The sequence below is a fragment of the Mytilus edulis genome, chromosome 2 (genome assembly GCF_963676685.1).
Source record: "Mytilus edulis chromosome 2, xbMytEdul2.2, whole genome shotgun sequence".
Lineage (NCBI taxonomy): Eukaryota > Metazoa > Mollusca > Bivalvia > Mytilida > Mytilidae > Mytilus > Mytilus edulis.
In genome coordinates this window covers 70,098,931-70,122,234 of record NC_092345.1, presented here as the reverse complement: position 1 = coordinate 70,122,234, position 23,304 = coordinate 70,098,931, and the positions used below count along the sequence as shown (strand labels likewise).

General features: G+C 30.0%; 1 protein-coding gene across 3 annotated transcripts; it reads right to left on the bottom strand.

The window, feature by feature from the left end:
- Window positions 1-980: 980 nt before the first annotated feature.
- LOC139512797 (probable N-acetylgalactosaminyltransferase 9) lies at window positions 981-23,304 on the bottom strand. 3 transcript variants are annotated; one of them, XR_011662335.1, is made up of 12 exons: window positions 22,296-23,304; window positions 18,575-18,741; window positions 17,509-17,686; window positions 14,060-14,260; window positions 11,992-12,109; window positions 10,933-11,020; window positions 10,522-10,619; window positions 8,639-8,773; window positions 7,968-8,075; window positions 7,010-7,135; window positions 3,237-6,433; window positions 981-2,659 (listed from the first exon to the last, which is right to left on the bottom strand). XR_011662335.1 is itself a non-coding variant. In XM_071300714.1 (11 exons), exons 1-11 carry the CDS (start codon window positions 22,625-22,627, stop codon window positions 6,293-6,295), a joined length of 1,692 nt encoding a protein of 563 aa, XP_071156815.1. In that variant the 5' UTR covers window positions 22,628-22,713; the 3' UTR covers window positions 3,684-6,292. The 3 variants fall into 3 exon arrangements, 2 of the variants coding, with proteins under 2 accessions (XP_071156815.1, XP_071156814.1); XM_071300714.1 differs by lacking the exon at window positions 981-2,659 and having other exon boundaries at window positions 3,684-6,433; window positions 22,296-22,713; XM_071300713.1 differs by lacking the exons at window positions 981-2,659; window positions 14,060-14,260 and adding an exon at window positions 16,578-16,781 and having other exon boundaries at window positions 3,752-6,433; window positions 22,296-22,719.

The following is a 23,304-nucleotide window of genomic DNA, read 5'->3' as shown; positions in this document are numbered from 1 at the left end:
AAACATCTCTTTTGACGTAAAGTTGGGTTCCCAACCGACCCTCATTGTCCATTAAGATATAAATCGAGATATAGTGGTCCTTACTCCTTGATGTTGCATACTTAGGGGAGAAGCAGCAAATATCAATTTTAAAATCTTTGGTTCCTCCCACACTCATCAGTATAGCAGTAATGGAGGTTCAAAGAATTTTATCTTATTTTCATTCTCCTTAGGAAGCTCCAGTATGAAGTCAGCTTTATATGAATAAAGGAATAGGTCAGCAAGAAGAGCACATATGGTTGCCATTGGAATGCCAATTGTTTGATGGAAAAAAATGTCATCAAAGACAACAAATATGTTGTCAGGAAAAAAATCAATTATCTTGATAATGTCAGTTCCAAAGAATTATTTGTTTGATGGTACAACATTAAGTTCTTAAAGATTTTTATAAAAAGAACACGCAGCAGAGTATACAGTTTCAACCCATAGAGAGGACCACAACTAGTGTGTTTCATCTGCAGGCAGCATAAACATTTATCAAAAGTACCAGGATTATAATTTAGTACACCAGACGCGTGTTTCGTCTACATAAGACTCATCAGTGATGCTCATATCAAAATATTTATAAAGCCAAACAAGTACAAAGTTGAAGAGCATTGATGATCCAAAATTCCAAAAAGTTGTGCCAAATACGGCTAAGGTAATATATGCCTAGGATAAGAAAATCCTTAGTTTTTCAAAAAATTCAAAGTTTTGTAAACAGGAAATTTATAAAAATGACCACGTTATTGATATTCATGTCAACACCGAAATGTTGACTACTGGGCTGGTGATACCCTCGGGAACGAAACGTCCACCAGCAGTGACATCGACCCAGTGGTGTAAATAGTTATCAAAAGTACCAGGATTATAATTTAGTACCCAAGACGCGCGTTTTGTCTACATAAAACTCATCAGTGACGCTCATATCAAAATATTTATAAAGCCAAACAAGTACAAAATTGTTTAAAAAAACATTTAATAATAATTTTATTAGCAAATAAACAAGGATTTCTCTAGCACCCAACATAAACTATTAAAAGAAAATAAATAAAATTACTAAGTATGATTATCAATTTAACAGATCTAAGACTGTTTATGGCATGTTTAGAAGTTACATGAAATATCAAATGCACCTGTTGGTAATGACTTATAAACTAATTTTTACAAATAAAATAACATAACAATTATTTTTTTAATAAAGATTCCTTTTAAATTAGTTATTTAATTCATTTGAGCAAACAATTATTTAACAATTCCTGTTATAGAATATATGCAACAAAGCAACTCCTGGGATGTCATAACTTTGCAGTAATCTTTAGATATATCAATATTGGAACAAGTATTGTTAACCACTGTGTACTCAGATTCCCTAGGACTACATCTGCTATTAGACTAAATCAGTATTTCAAATAATTAACTCATTGTGTACCTACTCATAATAAGACATTATTCCCCAAAACAGAGCAAATTATTCCAGAAGACAAAAGCTGCACAAACTAAAAAATAAGTACTTGGAATATAAAAGTTAGTCTAGCTGCATGGTTATATCTTCCACAAATACCCCTCAATCAGAAAAAAGTTGGCTATATGTCAACTCATCATTACACTAGTACTGCTGCACACACACAAACATATCTAAACTATTAAATTATAACCCCAAATGTTAAAATAAAAATCAAATGGCAGTCAGATAGACAATGTACTTACTAAAAGACTTAATATTCTTGATGGCAGAATAAATGTACGAAGACATTGTTATCTGAGAAGACTCCAAGAGCATACAAATGTACTTTAAACCGTATTTTTTTGCTCATTATCATAATGTATTTTAAAGTTGGAATAATTGTCATGGTTCAAAATCTGAGACATAATCCTCAATTTAAAATATGAAATTTTGACTGTAAGACGTTTCTTTGCCGGACATTAATAAACAGATTAAGAACATTGTGGCTCATATCTTAACTTACTTTTATCTATGTTTAAATAATACCTGCATCTTAATCTTAGGTCTTCATTATGTGTCTCTATTATTTCCAAATGAATATAATAATATTGGTTTTCTCAAAGTTGCAGGAAGTTTCTATTATTAATTTCAAAGCAATTATTGATTTGTTTCAAACAATAATTTAACAATAGGAGTAATGTGGGGAAATTGCCCAATACCCCTTTAGGACAATTTTATGATACCATCAGGAACAAATTTCCCTCATTTATATTTATGAGTCAATCATTATTGTATCTAAATTGTTAATACTCATCTTTAAGATCAAATTGTATTCTTAAACTTATTTCCTCAATAAAAATGATATTGTTAAAATGAAAACTTTTTGTATATATGAAAATGTAATACCATCAAAACATACCACATCAAATGTGGTTTCAAATACAAAAATAATAAAGAGCTGCGCCATTAGGGCATGATACGCCCGTCGCTTTTTCAACAAATAAAGTTCCTTTACTCCTCAATGTTATATCAGAGATTTATATAAAAAAAAAAGTTAAAGGTAGGTAATTATAGATATAAACTAGTCACCAAAGTTTCATGAAATCTGATTAAAGCACTTTTGAGTTATTGTCCGAAAACTGGAAAATCCCCCCTTTTTTTTTAATAAAATGTCATTACTCAGAAAAGTAAAATCTAAAAGGAGTAGGTCCGGTAAGGACTCATTTTGGCCTCAAATTTCAGTTTCATCTGACGAAAGATTTTGACCACTTCTTTAAGACTTAAGTGTCTATTTCACTTGATTTAATTAGTATAAGTGAAAGATTTTAACTGATTTAGTCATTAAAAACGATCCGATTCAAGCTCAAATATGAAAAATCTCTCAAATATGCCAAAAAACGTCACTTTTCAGATGGTTTTTGTCAAAAATGAAAGTGGCCGCATCCGTGTTCATCCACAACCTTTATATATGTTATGTATTATCATAAAATACAACTTACATTTCAATATTAAGGATGAACACGAATGCGGCCACTTTCGTTTTACAAAGAAACCGTCTAAAATTTAACTAAAATGATAGAATTTTGAAGATTTCAGTAAATTAGCATGACTTAATGGTGCTACAACCCGATATATGTGCATTGTATTGTCAAAAACAGCCCATATTTATGTAGCAGAAGCAATCAACTGTCCAATAAATAACTAAAAGTTTACATTTTAACAATTTTTTAAAACTGTTATATTTTGGGGCTAAAAAGAGGTCTTACCGGACCTATTCCTTTACAAATATCGAAAGGGAGCTTAAGTCAATAAATATAAACAATTCTACAAAGTTTCATGAGAACAACTCAAAGCATTTTTGACTTTTGAAAAACTGGAAAACTGGAAAATCACAATTTTTTAATGAATAAAACCCCAAAACTCGGAAACCTAAAATCGAAAGGGAGCTCATGTCAATAGATATTTTCAATCCACCAAAGTTTCATACAAACTGGATTAAGCGCTTCTGACTTATTGTACATGTGGACGACCATTTGATTTTTAGGTGATGGTTATTATTTGATATTCCAAGAAATGTTATAAGAAATTTTTACTGCAGTTCTCTGGACAAAATAAAACTTACAAAGACTTATGAACGAGAAAACTTGGAGGTATTACTACTGAATCAATGTGTTGCAAATTGACTGTAATCTATGACTTCAAAAGAAAAACTAATAAACACGTTCATAAATATTGATTAAAACCTTCAATAAACATTACATTCCTCTTTTATACATCAAACATCTATTTTTCTTACCTTATAAAATTGGACAATTCAGTATCGTTAAGAAATAACTGACAATTTTCTTAAATATTTACAGTGTCAAGAATACAGTGATTTGTTTTAAGCACAAGTTGAATAGTTTTGTTGTAAAATAAAAAGTATACTTATAAATGACGTTTGTAGCTTATAAAATTGATAACTGTATAGGCTAGGTATGCAATATGATTGATTGATTGATTGATTGATTTTGGTGCTAAATGCAACTTAAAGCATATTCTGATATAACATGAAAACAAGTTTTAATTGGGGTATTCATTATTTTTATGATGTCAAAAATCATTTGTGTTTAAGTTTTGCTAACTTTTAGTCCTCAGAAAGTAGTAACTTTTAGAAAATCTGGTTTTAAATTAAAGTTGCATTTAAGATAATATGGGTCAATACCATATGTTAGTAATTAAGTAGAAGTAGTATGAGAATTAAAACAGGTTAAACAACACAAAAAATACAGAATACATTGTATATACACCCAACAAGCACTAATTATTCACAACATTTACATATATATATATTACCTGTTAATCTAAATATTAACATGTCAATGATATGTTAATAATAAGACACAATATACTCGTTGCTCATAATGTAAAAAGTATATAACAATCATCGAGTAGATTTAATACCATTTACAATTTAATTCTGAATAGTTTCACGCATATCAGAACATTAATAATATAAATTTGATAGGGAAAAGGGGTGTGATCGCCAATAATATAAAATCCATCTAATGACCAAAGAACAAAGATATAAATAACTATAATACATGTATATGTATTTTATACTTTATCTAGTTACTTTCCACTTAGAGACTTCATAAATCATTATCGTAAGATTGTAACATCACATGTCAAAATATTAAGAAAATATCTAACTTTTAAAAAAAGAAGGGACAACTTATTTATATAGACACGGTATCTTAAAGTAAATATAAGAATAAATAATACAATAAATGTAAAAACATAAATTCCTTACAATATTACAATTGGTTTTTTAAAACTAAATTTGCAGTAGATTTTCTGAAAACTTCATCAGTAAATTATGATAGATATAATCTCTGTAAGAGAAAAAATAATCAATTGTTAACACTACATTTTCTCATTTAGATGTAAATTGCATAGAGGTAATGGTTGAGATGGGTACAAAAAGGAATTCTTTATAAAAATAGGTTATTTGTAAGTAGATGACATTTAAAAAGGTAAATTAGGAACCTAGAACTACATTACTCATCTGACAAACATTAATTATGAAGTAAAGATACAAAAAAGATATAAAAGCTTGGGATTTGTTTAACAAAAAAATGAATGTCTGACTAATCAAAGAATGGCTCTCTTTTGTGTTTAAAAGGTTTCTATATACATTTTTTATTTTCAAATTTTTTTTTAGAGTATCAAGAAATTTAAAAAACATTCAAGTAGTTTTAAACACGATATTTCTGTTAAATTCAAAACAACATAATATGATTTCAGAAACCAGTGTGGTGTTTTGTATTTTGAACAAAAGATAACTATGTTAAATCACATTATTTCAAATACTATTTTTTTACTTATGCAGATTTCAAACTTACTGAAAAATGTTTATGTGACTCGAATATTATTGAGCTCTTAAGTATGAACACCAACCAATGCCGACACTGTAGGCTGCTGATTTACTTAAACACGGTAACTGTGGAAACACATTCAAAAAAGAATATTTCTAAACTTAATTCACATATCAAAGGAGTAAATATAATTGTTTAAAGACACACACATTTTCTTCAAGCTTGAATGCAGACTTTGGCAAAACTGCAAAATTAAATATTTAGGAAAATACAATTTCCCTCAGTCCACAAAAATGTGTTCCCACAAAAATTACATGAATCCACACTATACTATTTCAACACAACAAATATTCATCACAGTGTAGATTAATTGAATACATTATAAATTATAATTGGATTAATTTCGATAATAACAATTTACAACATAGTTTACGTGAACCATTGAATAATACTCAACATCATTTTCAAAATAGAAAAACAACCTGGATTCTTAAATTGTAACCATATATTACTTCAATACTGCATGGGGGTTTCTGTGTTTAGCAACAAACTTTACAATAATTCATTACATTTTAAAATTAGATAATAGGAATAGCTCATTCTTATATTTAAAAAAATAAGGCAAAAACGTTTGACAACCTTTAACAGATAAGTACAAAAGTTGTAAAAATTCAATGTAAGAATATCAAATAATTTGTAATGTATGATATAGCATGTTTAGATGGAATTTACACAAAACATTCGCCTTATTTTAAAAAATCTTTATAAAAATTTGTGAATAAAATGGTTTAGATTAACTCTAAAATCATATGGTCAATGTACATGAATATACATGAATGTAGACTAATATTCAAAACCCTCATATAAATCACAGATATAAATCTAGCATAACATAGTCTACACCTTTACTGTATAAATCCCTGAAAGCATATCTCAAACAAATACCAACAACTATGTGTACCATGTCCAATCATAAATTGAGATAATGTTCAAATGTCCAAATCTGTGAGTCTTGACCATTACATGGATTGACCACAACAGTTCCACCTGACTTCACTCCTGCTATGTCTAAACATTTCCCGGACTCCTTGTGCTTTATTGTTCCCTTTTCCTGTTTAATAGAGACATATTTACATTTAATATGACTCACTGTTTTGAAGGATCATTGTATGTCAATATACATGATAGGTAAAATCTCAAGTTGATTTAACACACTTTCCACCGTCTGATAGTTAATTGTATCATTCTAGTTTCATTTCAGTTGGTTAACAAAAAACAAAATAAGCTATCTTTTCATTTCATTTATTTCAATACTTTCCATGTTTAATAAAGAGTTATATCTATGTCAAGAAATAAACAAGTAGGTCAGAATCAATATTTATGAACCAGACAAATAATTGATAAGCATTTATGTTGACAGCTACTAATCTGTTATGGCTCTCTTCACATCAATTTATTGTTGATTCCCACATGTCTTTTAGGAGGGAGATATATTGTTCAATATTTCTCATCATCATGTAAAAAGACAATAAATCTCTATCAGAAATGTTTCTTGTAATGGACCATTTTATATTATTTTCATCCATTATAACCTTCTTGTGGTACATAATTACCAACATGTATTTCACACTTTTCTCTTCCATCCAGATTATTATTCCATACATGATAACAAATATATAAGGCTTACCTTATCATGGACCCATTTATGACTTTTAGCTCCATTACAGTTTTCTAGCGGCACATCTTTACCAGAATGGTGTGCTAGACATCCTTCCTCTCTGCGAAGTTCATTATCAATGCTTATAGAAAATACCTGTAAATATGTAATGACAAACGGTGATGCAAAAATGAAAGAATATAAACGATTATCTCTCTTTACTTGTAATGATAAATTTCTAACTTCATTGTTGTTTTTAAATAAAAAGTTTTTTTACAAACTATTGAAGTTAAGTATGTAATCTAATCAAATGATCTTTATTCTCATAAACCAAATACATAGTTATAGAAAAGATAATATGAACTAGAGGCTCTCAAGAGCCTGTATCACTCACCTGGGATTTTGAAATAATATTAAAAAATGTAAAAAATTGTAACAGGCCAAATTTGGTTTAATATTGTTTTGTTTGGTTTCATTACATTCAGTGGTTCTTCAAAAGAAGACATTTGTATGTGTTTCCCATAAGGTCCTATGTTAAATTAAGTCAACCGCTGGCGTCCATCTTGGATGATGGATCGGCTACAAAGTAACAACACTTGGTCAGCTTCTCATAAGGAACATTCATGCTATGTTTGGTTTCATTCCATTCAGTGGTTCTCTAAAAGAAGACATTTATATGTATTTCCCTTAGGGTCCTATGTTAAACTAAGTCCCCCCGCTGGCAGCCATCTTGGATGATGTATCGGCTACAAAGTAACAATCTTGGTCAGCACCTCATAAAAACATTCATGCTATGTTTGGTTCCATTGCATTCAGTGGTTCTCTAGAAGAAGTTCAAAATGAAAAAAAGTTTACGCCCATGGACGACCACAGACGACAGACACCAAGTGATGAGATTCAAAGAGACCTTGTAGCTCTAAAAAGAGATTGAAACTACCGGTAAATCAAAATGTTGTAAATTTCATTGCCATATTAACATGTAATATACCTCATTAGCACTTGCACCATTCTGACAACTAAATAAACCCATATTAAATGTTATCTTCTCATCTTTCTGTAAAGTGTCTAAACATAAGTTAGTGGCTGGATTCCGTACCTGGAAAATATGACAAAAATATGTTTGAACTCAAAAACTTATTTCATTGATTTATTATTATGAACTTAATTCATTTTTCAAAACTTCATCAAGATTCAAATTCAAACATGAGAATACCCTTTTTTTTTTTTTTTTTTTTTTTATATCAAACAGCTATTGATATGTTTTGGCAACTTTTCTGTATATATGCACTTTGTACCTTCTTTTGTTTTTAATACATCAAGTAAATTTTTACCCTACTTGGTTAATTTATGATTAAATTTGTGCTTAAACTAGTCTTAACAAGCTAAAGGGAACAAAGAACTCTTACTGCAATCATTTTTTTTCAATTGGAATAATAGGTTAATACGAATTTATGTAAAATGGATGAATATTGTTTTTGTATCTTGTGTTCCTGCCATCACTATTTATTCTCACATTTAGGTCTGGCATGGTAAAAACACCATTCTAAAGGAATACAATAACTTTTGAATTGACAGTATAAAAGCTTAATTGAAAACTTCACTTAAGCAAACTACAACTCTTATTGGTAAAATTGAAATTATCAAATGTATGTGACTTACCATTCCCCAGGCATATACATTTTCATCTGGAATGAATTTTTCTGGATACACATTTTCCAGAAACCATCTAAAACTTTTACATTTTAAGTTTTCTCTTAATTCTTTTCTTCCAGATATATCACCATAATCCTGACCCTATAATTACAAGTGCATCCATTATATTGCATTCATTTCACAATATAAACACATCTGTTAAATAAATTATTTTCAGGGAAGCTTTATTTTTCTCCTATATGCCTGTACAAGTTTGTACTTATGTTAAACATGAGATTCTGGTTGCAAAGTTGTTTAAGTAGTACATCTAAAGTAATTAATAGCCTTTGAACACTGAGAATGTGAGTTCAAACCTTGACCTTAAATGACTAGGAAAGCAAGTTTTCTGCTTAAAGTAAATGTTTTCTCTGGGTACTTCAGCTTCTTCCATCAATAATAAACAGCTGCGGCATGAGCGCATGATACGCCCGTCGTTTTATGCAATAATCATAAATAGTTTCTGAGATACAGCGTGACATGTGCAAACACACCTTTTTTTAACAAAAAACTCAATATCTCTCACATAAAATTTTGAATCAAAACCAAAAAGTATAAAGATCTTAAGATTAATATAACTAAGAAGTGTGTTAAGTTTTAAACAATAATCATAAAAAGATTCTGAGATACAGTGTAGCATGTGAAAACACACTTTTTTTAACAAAAACTCAATATCTCTTAAAAAATTTGTTTGAATCATCACCAAAAAGTATACAGATCTTAAGATTAATATAATGAAGAAGTATGTAAAGTTTTAAGCAATAGTCATAAACTGTTTTTGAGATACGGCGTGACATGTGACCCCCCCCTTTTTTTTTTTAAACCAAAAACTCAATCTCTAACATAAAATTTTGAATCAAAACCAAAAAGTATACAGATCTTAAAATTAATATAACTTAGAAGTGTATGTGTAAAGTTTTAAGAAATAATCATAAATTACTTTTGAGATACGGTGCGAAATGTAAACCCAACCCCCTTTTTTTACAAAATACTCAATAACTTAAATATAAAATTTTGAATCATCACCAAAAAGTATACAGTTCTTTAGATGAATTTAACTGAGAAGTGTGTTCAGTTTTAATCAATTATCATAAATTGTTAGTGAGGTATAGCGTGACATGGGAAAAAAACACAACCCTGTTTTAGTAACCAAGTCCTGTTACTCAAAAAGTTTTAATCTAATTTTCACAAAAAGTATACAGATCATTTGACCATCATTAGAAACAATAATATAAAGTTTCATGAAATTTGGATAAGTCATTCTCAAGTAACGGTGCTGTGAGCTTCTGCTCGTTAATGATTTTCAATTCCTGAGATAAATATGCAGAAAAATTAATTCCATAAATAGTCAATTATGTGCAAGAATAACTCAGTATTCCATTAATAGACAGATGATAAACAATGAATGAGAGAATGCATCATACAGTTAAACATGTCCTAATGCAGCAGAAACATCTGATTTGCAGTTCACAAGAAAATTAGGAAGGAAATTACATGGAAAGGAGGGATGAAACTATATATGCCTCTTTTCCAGGAGGAGAATCATTCTACTTTATCAAGAATATCCTACATTTGCTAGTGATAGAAGATCTAAAACATAGTTTTGTTAAATCATTAGAAAAATTAAAAGCAAGGCCATAAATCAAAGTGTTGCCTGGTGATCACAAAAAAAAACCTACAAGTTATCTCCCTTTCAATAGCCATACAACACATTTTTTACTACAACAAATGGTCTTAATGAGTTATAATTGTTAATTTTGGTGTCCTTTGGTCTAGTCTTATTGGCAATTATTGGCAAATATACCACATCCAATTTTTATATTAAATATTGGATACTATGATATATAACTTACTAAGAGATCTTTCCTGTGCATATAAAATAATCTTTTATACTCATCCATCCAGACTTCTGCCAACCTCATGGAATTTATGCCATGTGTATCTTTATTTCCTGAAATTGAAAATTAACATTATAAAGTTTAATATATGTCATATCAAATCAAAATTCATAAATCAAAGAACCACTATCAACATTCATGAATCTACTCCTTTAATGTCTTAAACTTATCCTATTCTTGCTTATCATTATACAAATGAAAACATCTAAATACAATACTTCAAAATAGATTATATGTCTACAGAATTTATACCTTCTTTTTGGTTGTATTTATGATTTATTTTTTTAGGTCAACCATGTTATCTTAATTCAAAACCAATGACATTTGTGATTATATGTATGCTACATTTGCAGTACAATACTTTACCTGGAAATGTGTAAGGATGACTAGATCTGAATATATGACCTACTCTGGAACAAGGAATAAACTCTAATTTGCCACCACACATCCATGTCTGCAATGATGAAAATGAAGATCATAAAAAATATATGTGTACTTTCCTTTTTCACATGTGTTCTGCGGAAATAATGTCGACTAGTAAATAGCTCTATGTTTTGTTTTTTTTTCTTTTTGGGCATGTTTATATGGAATGATTTTCATTTTAAATTTAAACTTTCTCAGGTACAGGTGGTTTAGTAATTACAAGCAAACATTATTTCTTTCAGAATTTTCCTTTTTTTTTTGTCAAATTGTGTATTTTCAGATATGGTGAATGCAAAAATAAAATCACAGTTTGGTAAAAAGCAGTACACCAGATATCCTTTTGTCAAGTTATTTTTTTTTATTAATGGAGATAAGTCATGTTTGATAGCAATGGATAATTATTATCAATTCTTTAAGATCATAAATGTATTGCTAAATTAATTCATACTTTCCTTAGACTATGCATGGGTCATGTATATTTTGAATGTATATATGCTACTGATGGTTGAGGTTTCCTTTTCCAAGGGTATCACCAGCCCAGAAGTCAGCATTCTGGGTTCACATGAATTATCATTGATATGGTCATAATTATAAATTAAATGTTTATAAACTTTTTATTTTTTGAATACCAAGTATTTTACCACAGGAATAGATTACCTTAGCTGTATATAGCAAATACTTTTGGAATTTTGGGTCCTCAATGCTCTTCAACTTCGTACTATATTTTGCCTTTTTAACTTTTTTTATTCAAACGTCACTGGTGAGTGTTTTGTTCACAATACTCATGTCTGGTGTACAATATTTAAACACTGGTATCTATAATAATCTAACATACACAATAGAATGTATTGGAAATATTTTTGTAGACCTTGATACATCTTTTTTGTAATGTTTTCTTTTTTGGCAACTATATCATTATCTACGTTGTAGACATTCACATAAATAAGCCATTAACCTCAGCATTATCATATAATCAAATATGAAAGCATTACACATACTTACTCTAAAAGAAATTTCTAAGTTTTCTCCTCCCCACACATCCATACCAGGATCATAGGATCCCAGTTCAAAGAAATATTTCCTGTCTGCAGCAAACAGTCCTCCAGCCATGGTAGGAGATCTGTTTTTAGATTAAAAAAAAAAGACTATCATTTACATAATAGACATGACATAATATAAGGCCAAAAAAATATTAATTTCAGTTTTGATCTGATATATTTATTTTTCGTTCACTTTCTGTTGCATTTATTTGTATAAAAAACTCTCTATTGTTTCGTACTTTGATAACTAAATTCATTGGAGATTGGAGTTGACATTTAACCATGTTTACAATATACCAACATGACCAATGAACAATAAACTGCATGTTCATAATGGCCAATAACATATGTACGCTTTTTGAAGGAAGATATATTTTAAGTACATTTAATAGACTATTATTTGAACTTGGAATTATTTTTAATTATGGAATTTGCTTGATTTCTTGTTATTGAAATTTTTAATAAATTCCATGTTTATTCTGTACTGAAATGTTCTGTGCTGCGCACAACACTTTCTATTACAAAGAAAATAGTATATTTTCAATAGAATGTACTGTGCCGCACACAACACTATCTAACCAAAATACATTGTATGGAAAGTGTTATTAACCACTCAAAAGATTATAATGCCAAATAAACATGGAATTTATTAAAAATTTTAAACACAAGAAATTATGCAAATTTCATAATTAAAAATAATTCCAAGTTCAAATAATAGCCTGTTATTTGTACTTTCACTTCAAGTGTTTAAAAATAGTTTCCAGTTAAAATTGTGATTTATAATTTTGTTGTAAAACTGAAGAAGTACCATAGTAATATAATGATTTAAACATTAATCTCATTTGTGGTAGTTTATTTCTGATATAAAATATTGCTTTATATTTAATGTACTAAAACAGTGAAATGAAAATAAATGAGAGAGCACATGTGTACCTGAATAAATATAGTAAATATAAATATTTCATCTACAGTATGCAACATTATATACTAAAACAAAAGAGAAAACAATTAACTTTTCAATGATCCTCTTCATACAATATCAAGATTAAATCATTCAAGCAGCGTTTTGCATTTGCGCCGATCTGCATTTCATTTGCGCCGATTTTTTCTTTCATTTGCGCCGATTTTTTACAGGTAAATTACAGGTTAATTACAGGTGAAAAGATATAAGAAGATGTGGTATGAGTGCAAATGAGACAACTCTCCATCCAAGTCATGTTATTTTTAATTTATCATTATAGACCAATTCTGTCATCCAGTTGTACACTATAGTCACATACTTTAAAATCAAGAAGTAAAAACTTTAGATAAAAGCACTCTGGTTTATACTAAAATGACGAATTGAAAATCTATTTACAGCATTCAAATCCATAAAAACGGAATACATTAAAATCATAAATCTGTTATTGCTGAGTATTTATAGGCAACATATCTAATATATTCCTTTCTTGTGATTTCGTCTCTTCTATATTTGTTGTAATTGTCAATAACGAAATCCATCTTTTCTTTGTCTTGCTATTAACGTTCTTATGTGTATGGCCGTCGATGGTTAAAAAAAATGACTCCTCGGCTCGTTGCAGTGTGCAATATGTCCATCAATTACAGCAAAGTTCAGAACAATATGAATCAAAATTAACTAAAACCTTTGTTTATAAACAGATTTTTCCAATATACTTGCACGGTATAGTACATGTACAAGTATTAACTTACCTGTAAATCCAATTAGGAGCAAATATAAAATCGGCGCAAATGAAAAAATGAAATCGGCGCAAATGAAAGAATGAAAATTTAAAAAATCGGCGCAAATGTCATACGCCCCATTCAAGAGGTACACATACTAATTGAATAAAAAGTTTTTCAAAATCACAGGATTGCCCATTTGTATTAACAAACGCAATGATTTAAGAGACAAAAAAAACCAACCACATATGAAAGCAGAGGTTTCAACACATAAAAAAGTATATAATTGTATATAATAACATATTTTTGTTTTATCAGTGTTCAGACTGACAATTAACCCTGACAGTTACCGTACAGGATCTGTGTATTGCCTTGAAGTTCTATCTTGTTCTGGGACATCTCGCCATGTATAATGCATGCTCCACGTAAACCCCCCAACCTGGTACCCGCCATTTTTAGAATACTCCAATGTATCATCCATTACAGCATCCACAATGGGACACAGGACATTCCTTCTGTCCTCCTTTATCCTGGCTAATAAAGGCTCAAGCCTATAGAAAGACAGCAACATAAGAAAAGCTTCTACCAATGAAAATCTAATCATGCATAAGTAAATATATACAATTGACTTGTGTTGTTTTCATGATCTATTATCTTCTAGTGTTAGTCAATTTAGTGTTAGTTTTCTACTCATTCTACTATTGATTCTTTATGATTGGGGAAGTACCAACTTTTGTGGATTTTGTTGGTAGGAAATCACAAATTATTATGTTCAGGAAGTGTACATTTTTTAGAGAAGATGGCAAATCCATGAACTCAAATATCCCAAAAATGTGTTAATTTTTTGTAAATCCTCTAAAATAAATAAATAAAAAGTATTTTAAATCATTTGTATACTTTAAAGTATCCCATATTCTATAGGAAACAAATTGAAAAGTCAATTGTATATAATACTTAAAACTACATGCATACCTTCACACTACCATTTTAAACAAAGTAACACACACCTTTTCTGATATTTCCATCAAATTCTTTTTTTTTTCGATTTAGATTGATGTAACATGCATGACAAAAGGTTTAGGAAGCATGCTCCAAACCATTTTCATCTATATATGTAAAAAGCATGAAAGTGTCAGAGCCACTCCCAAAAATCCTTTTTTATAATACTGGTAAATGAAGTCTTGAGAAGATGTGTTGATCCTGTATAAAGTTTATACAAGATCTTATTAAAATAAGAGTCTGTGTGAATTTGTGAAAGCTGCTACCATCAAATATGAGAAATTGATGGTCAAATCCCTTAAAATAAAAGACGCATAACAACCATACCGAACATTTACTGCTTCAACCTGAAGCATACAGTGGTAAAGAATAATAAAAAGGCTGTAACACCCCAAGAACCAATGAATACAGTAACGACATTTGAACAGGTACATACAGTCTCAAACAAAAGACAGGTTTCTGTATCTGTGGTCAAGTTTTGAGTTTCCCCATGTCCAGAGAAGTAGTAAATGCAAATAACAAAGACATAGATCAAATATCTGCTATAACCATCACATTCCTTATGGACAACAATACTAAGATATGATCAGAGTCATTCATTATAGACCTTCATAAATTGGAATAGAGAAACCTCAACAGTTAATCTTTTGGGTATCTATCCTTTTCTATTATTTTTCTGATAATAATACATACAAGAATGACCGGGATGAAAAACAATGCACAACACAACAAACCACTCCACAGCAACAAACAAAAGTGAGAAACAAATCGGATTTACAAACAACATTGAACAACATATGGTTCTAAATGCCTGAATTAGTACAAGCCCAGATAGTATCTTGTAACTTGTTTTTATGATCACAAACCCCCTACCCTCTCTGCCTCCCCCTAAATATTTACTGTTCTAGTCCAAATGAGTGGGGTTGACAATGTTTACTCGAGGTAACAATCTGCTCTATTACCCTCTCAGCTATGTGTTATTTATATAATGTTCTACTTGATGACCTTGAAATAAACCAGGAAGTTGTTGACAAGAAGTGAATAACTCTTAGTTTAATTATATACCATGTATACCCAACAGATAAAAATGCTTACCAATAAAACATCAAAATTCAAGGTATATCAACTCACTGACTTTGCATATGTCATCAATCTTATTCTGTATACCTATCAGCAATACAATTTGATAAAAGTTGTATATTTTAACAAAATAAAAAAGAACTGAAATAACTTAATATCCAATACTTTGTAAGACCACTAACCAACAAGGCAGTTTATGGATGCATCCCATTCACAAAGTACATTCATGATTGAATGAATGAAATGAAATAGGAATAAAACCGTGTGAAAGCTCTTTACAAAACTGCAATACATCATTATGATCATGCTTGAGTCACTTTAAATAATTTTTTGGTGAACTTTAATGTGCATACAATTGTAATTTGTAAAATAAAAGGTAGAACATTGATATACAGGTTCAAACCCAAGGTCTTGAGATCAATAAATTGTCAGATATTGCCACTTGCAGAATTTTGGGAGACTGAAAAATACAAAAAAAAACTGTATTCTGGTGCAGAACCAAGTATTTATGTTTGTGTGTGCTTTATTCTTTCTCCATGATGCATCACATCTGTAAAGAACTCTATAGTGGAGCAAAGGCATGCACTGTTTAAGTTTCAAAGAATAAGATTAAGAAAAAGATAGGACATGCAAAAAAAATAATAAAAAAGGATTTTTATCTAATAGAACTTCCCTGAAATTTGCAATACCAGATCCTGTACGTGTAACACACAGATATACATCTATATTCATACAACCAAACATTTTGGTTAAAATGAACTTGTTACAAAACAGTTACACACTGGTTACCTAATGGGATCAACTGAAGACTTTCTCCTGTTCTGTTCATGGCTAGGTATAGGACGCCATGAGAAGTGTAAACTCCACCAGAAACCTCCTACACTGGAACTTCCGGTTCCGCCATAACTTAATGACATTTTATCAATGTTATCTATACTGGGACATAAGACAACCCTTCTATCTTCTTTTATTCTGGCAAGGAGTGGCTCTAACCTATACATGCACAGTTGTTTTGTATTTATTAGTAAGCTTAATTATTGAAAACAATTTTTTTTGTTTTATTTGATCAGCAATTGCAATCTTTAACTGTTAAATATGATAAATTAGAACAATAAAGTACAGATATAGCTTATTAAACTTAAACTATACATTTGAAACTACACAGGAACATGATTGAAGTTATTATTCTACAGTAAAATTTCATTGAATACATCCTACTTAAAACCCTTGCAGAAATACTATTTCCACGGTCTTTTTGTTTTTACATGTCTCTAGATCTTTATATATGATTTTATGATTTAGGTAATAAAATTAACAGATGTCACACAATAATGTGTCTTTCTTTCTAGTATTTAACTAAAAATCATTGACTTTTTGTTATTTGATGTCAGGTTTAAAATAAATCTATGATATATTACAGCATAAAATCAATATCATCAATATTATTTCTACATGAACCTAGAGAAGTTAAATATATTTGTTTAGATTACATAACAATGTGGTAGTAATTGCTTCAACAGAATTCATAGATCTGAACCAATTGATTATCGTATTGAATTCTTATATCTATATAAATATTGTCTGTTTGAAAAGCTTGTAAAAGGGCTATGAATAGCCAGGTGGATTGCAGCTCTTTAAATTTCCCTTCACATCTAAACTTACTTAAATCTAAATCTCAAAAGGAGACTTTCATGACTATATAAAAACAAAAATGTCATACCACATCTCTGAAGCTTCACAATGTGAATCTAGAAATATTATAACATCTCCAGTAGCTGCCTTGGCTCCTGCCAGACGAGCTCTTATCAACCCACTTCTTTCTTTAGTCCTGACAATTTTAACAACACCATCAGGCCAGGTTTTAGCAACATACTCTCTTAACTTGTCTCCTAATTCAGCTGAAAAGTTGAAAGTTTTATAACATTGTTATTCTATTTTAAAATGTAGAGAGTCTTATAACAACAACACTTTAGGGACTGCTGCAGAAAATTTATTGATCGACATGTTTCGGTTGTTGTTATAAGACTCTCTACATTTTATGTTTTTATCATAACGACCCTGCATACCCTCGGGTATCCACTTTATGGACTCTACCGTACTACAGACTCACCAGGCGTTGGTTCACTTTCGTTTGTAATTGATTCTATTTTAAAAGTGATTGATATTCACATATATGTATGACAAAGTTAGACAAGCATCTTTTCTTTTGATTCATTATCTAAAACGTTAACTGATACAGACTATATTATACATTTGTTGGGAAAATAATAAAAAAAAAAAATTTATATTGACTAAGTTTCAGTAAAATTTATTTATTCAGTGTAGAAATATATTTTGCTCATGTCTATATGTACACAATACACTATTTAAAGTGATGCCTGTGGTACTATATGCTCTGTCATGATATATTGTGATGAATAATTCTAGTTATATGCAAGAATGTCAATGGTGAAATATTAACCTATACATTGCTATATATATGTAGATGACGAGAAAAGTTTGGTTCAAATTAGCAAAATTTTTGCATGTGTATACACCATGTACAAAACGTACACTAATTGTACCATTGCAATTTCAGTTTTTAAATAAGAGAAGAATTGCATGATTTCAAATTTATAATAACATGTATAATGATCATTATAATTTCAATGTACATTTAATCTAAATCAGATTTTTATGACCAAAGCATATCATATGGAATGTATGGTTACTATTACAAGAGAACAGAAGTGGTAACTGTTATCAATTGTCATGGTTATGATGCAAAATTAATTCAATGTACATACGTCTATCACTAAAATCATCCAATAGAATAACTTCATATAGATATTCTGGTGGGGATCTATTGACAACACTGTGAGCTGTCCTCAACAATGGAGACCAGGCTTCATTATGGAATATGATTATCACACTAGCTGTAGGTAGCTCTTTAGGATATTTTATATTTTTACACCTAAAAAGAAAAATTGAACAATTTTATATAAATTTATAATACATTTTGTAATACGTGAATATGTATGTATACATAAAAATGAAATCTAGTACATGATCTAAATCTCTATCCAAAACTTGAACATGTCTACATTAGATACAAATGTACATGTACATGAACACATGTACAGTAATATTAATATATACTATATCATCATATGATCATGTAAGTACTTAAAAAAAAAAGTGAATATTATTGGACTCCTCATTTATAATATTGTAGAAGTGGCTACATATAAATGGAATGCTGTGGCTTTGAATACATAGTTAAATGCATGTATCTAAACTAAACATGCTAAAGGAAGTGAGCACTCAAAAACATGTTGAATCCACCATGATCATTTTTAAAAGAGCTTACTTTACAATACAAAGAATGTGTTTTAATCATAATTGTATTGTTGAATGCTGTAATCTAAAAAAATTTAAAGTATTCATATCATGTGTTTATATTCTCATCCTTTGGTCTATGGTAGATACATGTACATGTACACATATTGACATGTACATTGTTGTTATCTCATTGGCAATTATGATCATACCACATATCCATACTTTTATATGGCTGTTGTTCATGTTGTTAGTAAAATATCCCAGAAACAGTTCTTTGAAGCAGTTTGCAGATGTCACTTGGTGATGAACCTGGTTAACAAAATGGAACACAAATTGAATAACCAAAAAGAAATATGAATAATTTAAGGTAGATAGGGTGTCTTCCTCCATCTTGGATTTTGAAATACTAGAAAACAAGGTCTAGATCTTTGATGAAATGTGCAAATTTTTATAGTAGTAGGTAATTCATGTGTAAGAATTTTCATTATAATATAGAAAATGCCATGTTTGATCATATTTATGATTGTATTTTACAAAAATAAGAATCCTTTTGTTTGATTCATTTTTTTCCAACTTTGTCAAATAAGGGGAGGCAACTCAAATGCAAGGGCAGATAATCCAGATAGTGTTACTTTTACAATAGAATGTGTTAGGAATTTACCCATTTTTAAATGTAGCAAGAAAACGAGTCCGGTGACCCCATTTTTTCTTTTTCTTATCTGAAAGCATAATATTGAAGCTATCTTCTCATATTTTATCTCAAAATTCTATGGTGTGGTTTGCGTTTTATGGCGGAAAAATGGGTTTTCCATGCATAATCTATACAAAATCTTGACAATTTTGAACAACCTGTAGCGTGAAAGTAAGTCCGGTGACCCATTCTTTTTATTAATGTTTTTAAACAAGCAGGATATGAACTACATTTTGGCAAATTATTAAAAGATTCTATGGATTATAATTTAGACACCCCATCTACCTTAATAGATTAAAAAATGTACATTTTTTTTTATATAATTGAGATATGAATTGAAAGGCTTACAGTGATATTCTCGGTTTCTTTAGAAAAAGAAGGGAAAATATTGAATTCTATTTTATTTTAATAATTATATATTTCCAATGAAAACCAAACTTAAATGAACATACATGTATATATAGGTCTTTATCGCAAATAATTCATGCTAGTATTAGTTTAGACGTAATGGAGTTGTTTCACTTCTTCAAATATTTCAGATTTTAATAAAGATAAACGTGTAACAAATGTGTAATGAGCCATATTGAACCCGCGACAAAATATTCATATATCTTTGCTGTGAATCTTTGTGGTATACCAAATTAATATTTTTTAAAGCTATGATTATTAACATACATGCCATATCAAAAACTTAAATAACAAAAAACCAAACTTAAAGAAAAATTCTGAATGGTACATGTACATGATGTAAGTCCCTGATCAAATGGCAAAATTAAATGCTCAAATTATACAGTTCAAACGACCATGACGACTGGGTAACAACTGTCATGTTCCTGACTTGTTATAGACATTTCCGGTCCTAATGCAGAAAATTTTATAAAACAAAATACTTTCTGAAAACGTGCTACATTTTATTTATAACCTTCTATTCATTATTATCATTGAAATTGCTTTAATATTTTGAAATTTATTATAATCAAATGTAATCATGATTACAGTTTACTTACAACTTGCACTAACATGACTAAAGTAATCATTAATTTACATGATTTAACAAGATAAATTGAAATATGATGCACATTGTATGTTGTAATCCTTAATTTAGTTTTATCCTACAATTGACAAAGTTAAAAATCAATTATATATATATAATTACGTTGAAAGTTTTGGGGCACATCACTGATGCCCATGATATCTAGTCCAAATAATCTTTAAAATGTTCTGTTTATAAATCATGACCAAACTCAGTAAAGACCCATCTACATTTGTACATGTACATGTAAATTGCACTTAACTGATAAATTCAACAACACTAATCATCATCTTAATGATCTAGTTTCGTTAAATAAACAAGAATTTTCTAAATACAATGTACATGTATACTGCAAAAATTTAGCAAAAGTAACTCACATTTGTACTTTAAATAAATAAATCAAATAGAAACGGTAATAAAAAAACGTCCATTTCTAGATTAAGATATTTCAATTGATGTTTAATAATTGTTATACAGGAAACTTTATACTAAAATTAAGACAAGGTGATGATTTATCTTTCCTCATTGTAAGTGAAGAGTAAGTACAAAGCCTAAAGCCCCACACACAATAGACCATGATTGCACCACACTCACTGCAGTCTAAAATATATTCAGATCGTGGTGATCAATGGTGATGTCACGGGATGAGCGCCATAAAAATGTAAATTTTCATTGTTTTCACATGCTACATGTACTACCCCTTCATTACGTTTCTACTATCATGACTATAATCCCCTAATGATTATAATATATACCATGTTCCCACCAAGCTTATTCTGGGACCTCATTACAACTATCATGATCTTACTATGCTCATCATGTTTTCACTACAACCATACCACAATTTGACCATGCTTCTACTGCAATTATAAGCACACTCTAACGCACTACGCAATAATGAAAACATTGTTTACCATATATATACATGTATACTAATCCATTCCTTCTAATTTCTGAACCCTAATTTCTCATTTATACTGGAAATAGATGTACATCTACATGTAGTACATGTAGTATGAGCCTAGTCAGGTCGTAAGAAGAGAGTGATGAAGACAGCATGAGAAAGCTATAATCATCTTGTATAAACATGGTATATAGTCAAAGAAGAAGTGTGGTTGGGTTGCAGCAAGAACATAATGGTTGTACATTACATGTAGTAAGTTAAAGTGGCTGTAATATTGTAGTGTAGTATCTCTACTTTCACTACCCTTCTCGGGACAATGGTACATGTACATGTTCAGCGTTATTGACCTTTGCGACCTTACCAAGATGTACCTTACTGCGATCTACAGGATCGCCACGATCGCACTTTGATCTACACAATCGCACAACGATCGTCAAAATTTGATTTTTTTCAGAAATTGTAGCGGTTTCCTGGCAAAGTGTGACCAAGGTATTTGATGGGTATATTCATACAGACACAACATTAACAAGATCCAAGCTACATGTAATTGAAACTTACCCAGGATCCCTCACATCAGGTACAGACCGCTGTAATGATATTTTATCACTTGCAATGATGTTGAAAGCTTCTTTTTTATACAGTTTTTCTCCAAGAGCTTTCTCTTCTCCTTCCAAAATCACAGCTTTTCCCTTTTCACCAGGGCCTGTCCTTTTACTCTCAGATGTCTTGTATTCCAAGTAGCGTTTCTTCCTAAACGCCAACAATTCGTCATTTCTGATATGTGAAAATTTGTCATTATAGAAAAAAAGATATATTCCTATTGTCAATACTGACAACAGTGCTAAATATTTCCATGGGATCCGATATCTTCTCAAAGAACGTGGCAACATTTTCACCGGAAAGAAATGTCCATGTTTACATCGATGTAATATGCACACCAATTCCGAAAACGACAACGAAATCCTTCCGGAATTAGTCATTGTAAATAATGAGTCGAGCATGCCGATGAGAGCGGACGTGAAAATTTGCAGAGAGAATCCTTCAACATCATTGAAATTGTTTTGTCAAATTAGTTTCATGGATAAATATTGCTATCCTTACATCGTATATTTTATGATTTGGATTATATTTTTTTGTTGAGGAAGGTTTCTGCAGATATTTCCAGGTTTGTTTGAGACATGTAGTCAAATGTGATCCATACATGTAAGTTCAAAACAACTGGCAAATTCATGACGTTTAACAGATATTTCCTTATGTAGAAAATGGTGGATTTGATTAACCTGGTTTTATAGCTAGCTAATCCTCTAACTTGTATAGTGAGTTGAAAGTATTTATGCTACACGTTTTTCTGTAATCAAGTTTTTACGCAAATTAAGACCATTGTTCTACTAAGTCCTGCTCCTTTATCTCGCAGTGCGTATACAACGTGTTTTTTTTATATTTCACCCGCTATGAGTAGGTAAATATTATTACTAATTTCATTGTGCATTATGCAATAGTGGATACAGCTACTTTTTGAATTCGGACCAGTCTTCTTGTTTCTATTTATACAAGTTTCATCCTAATA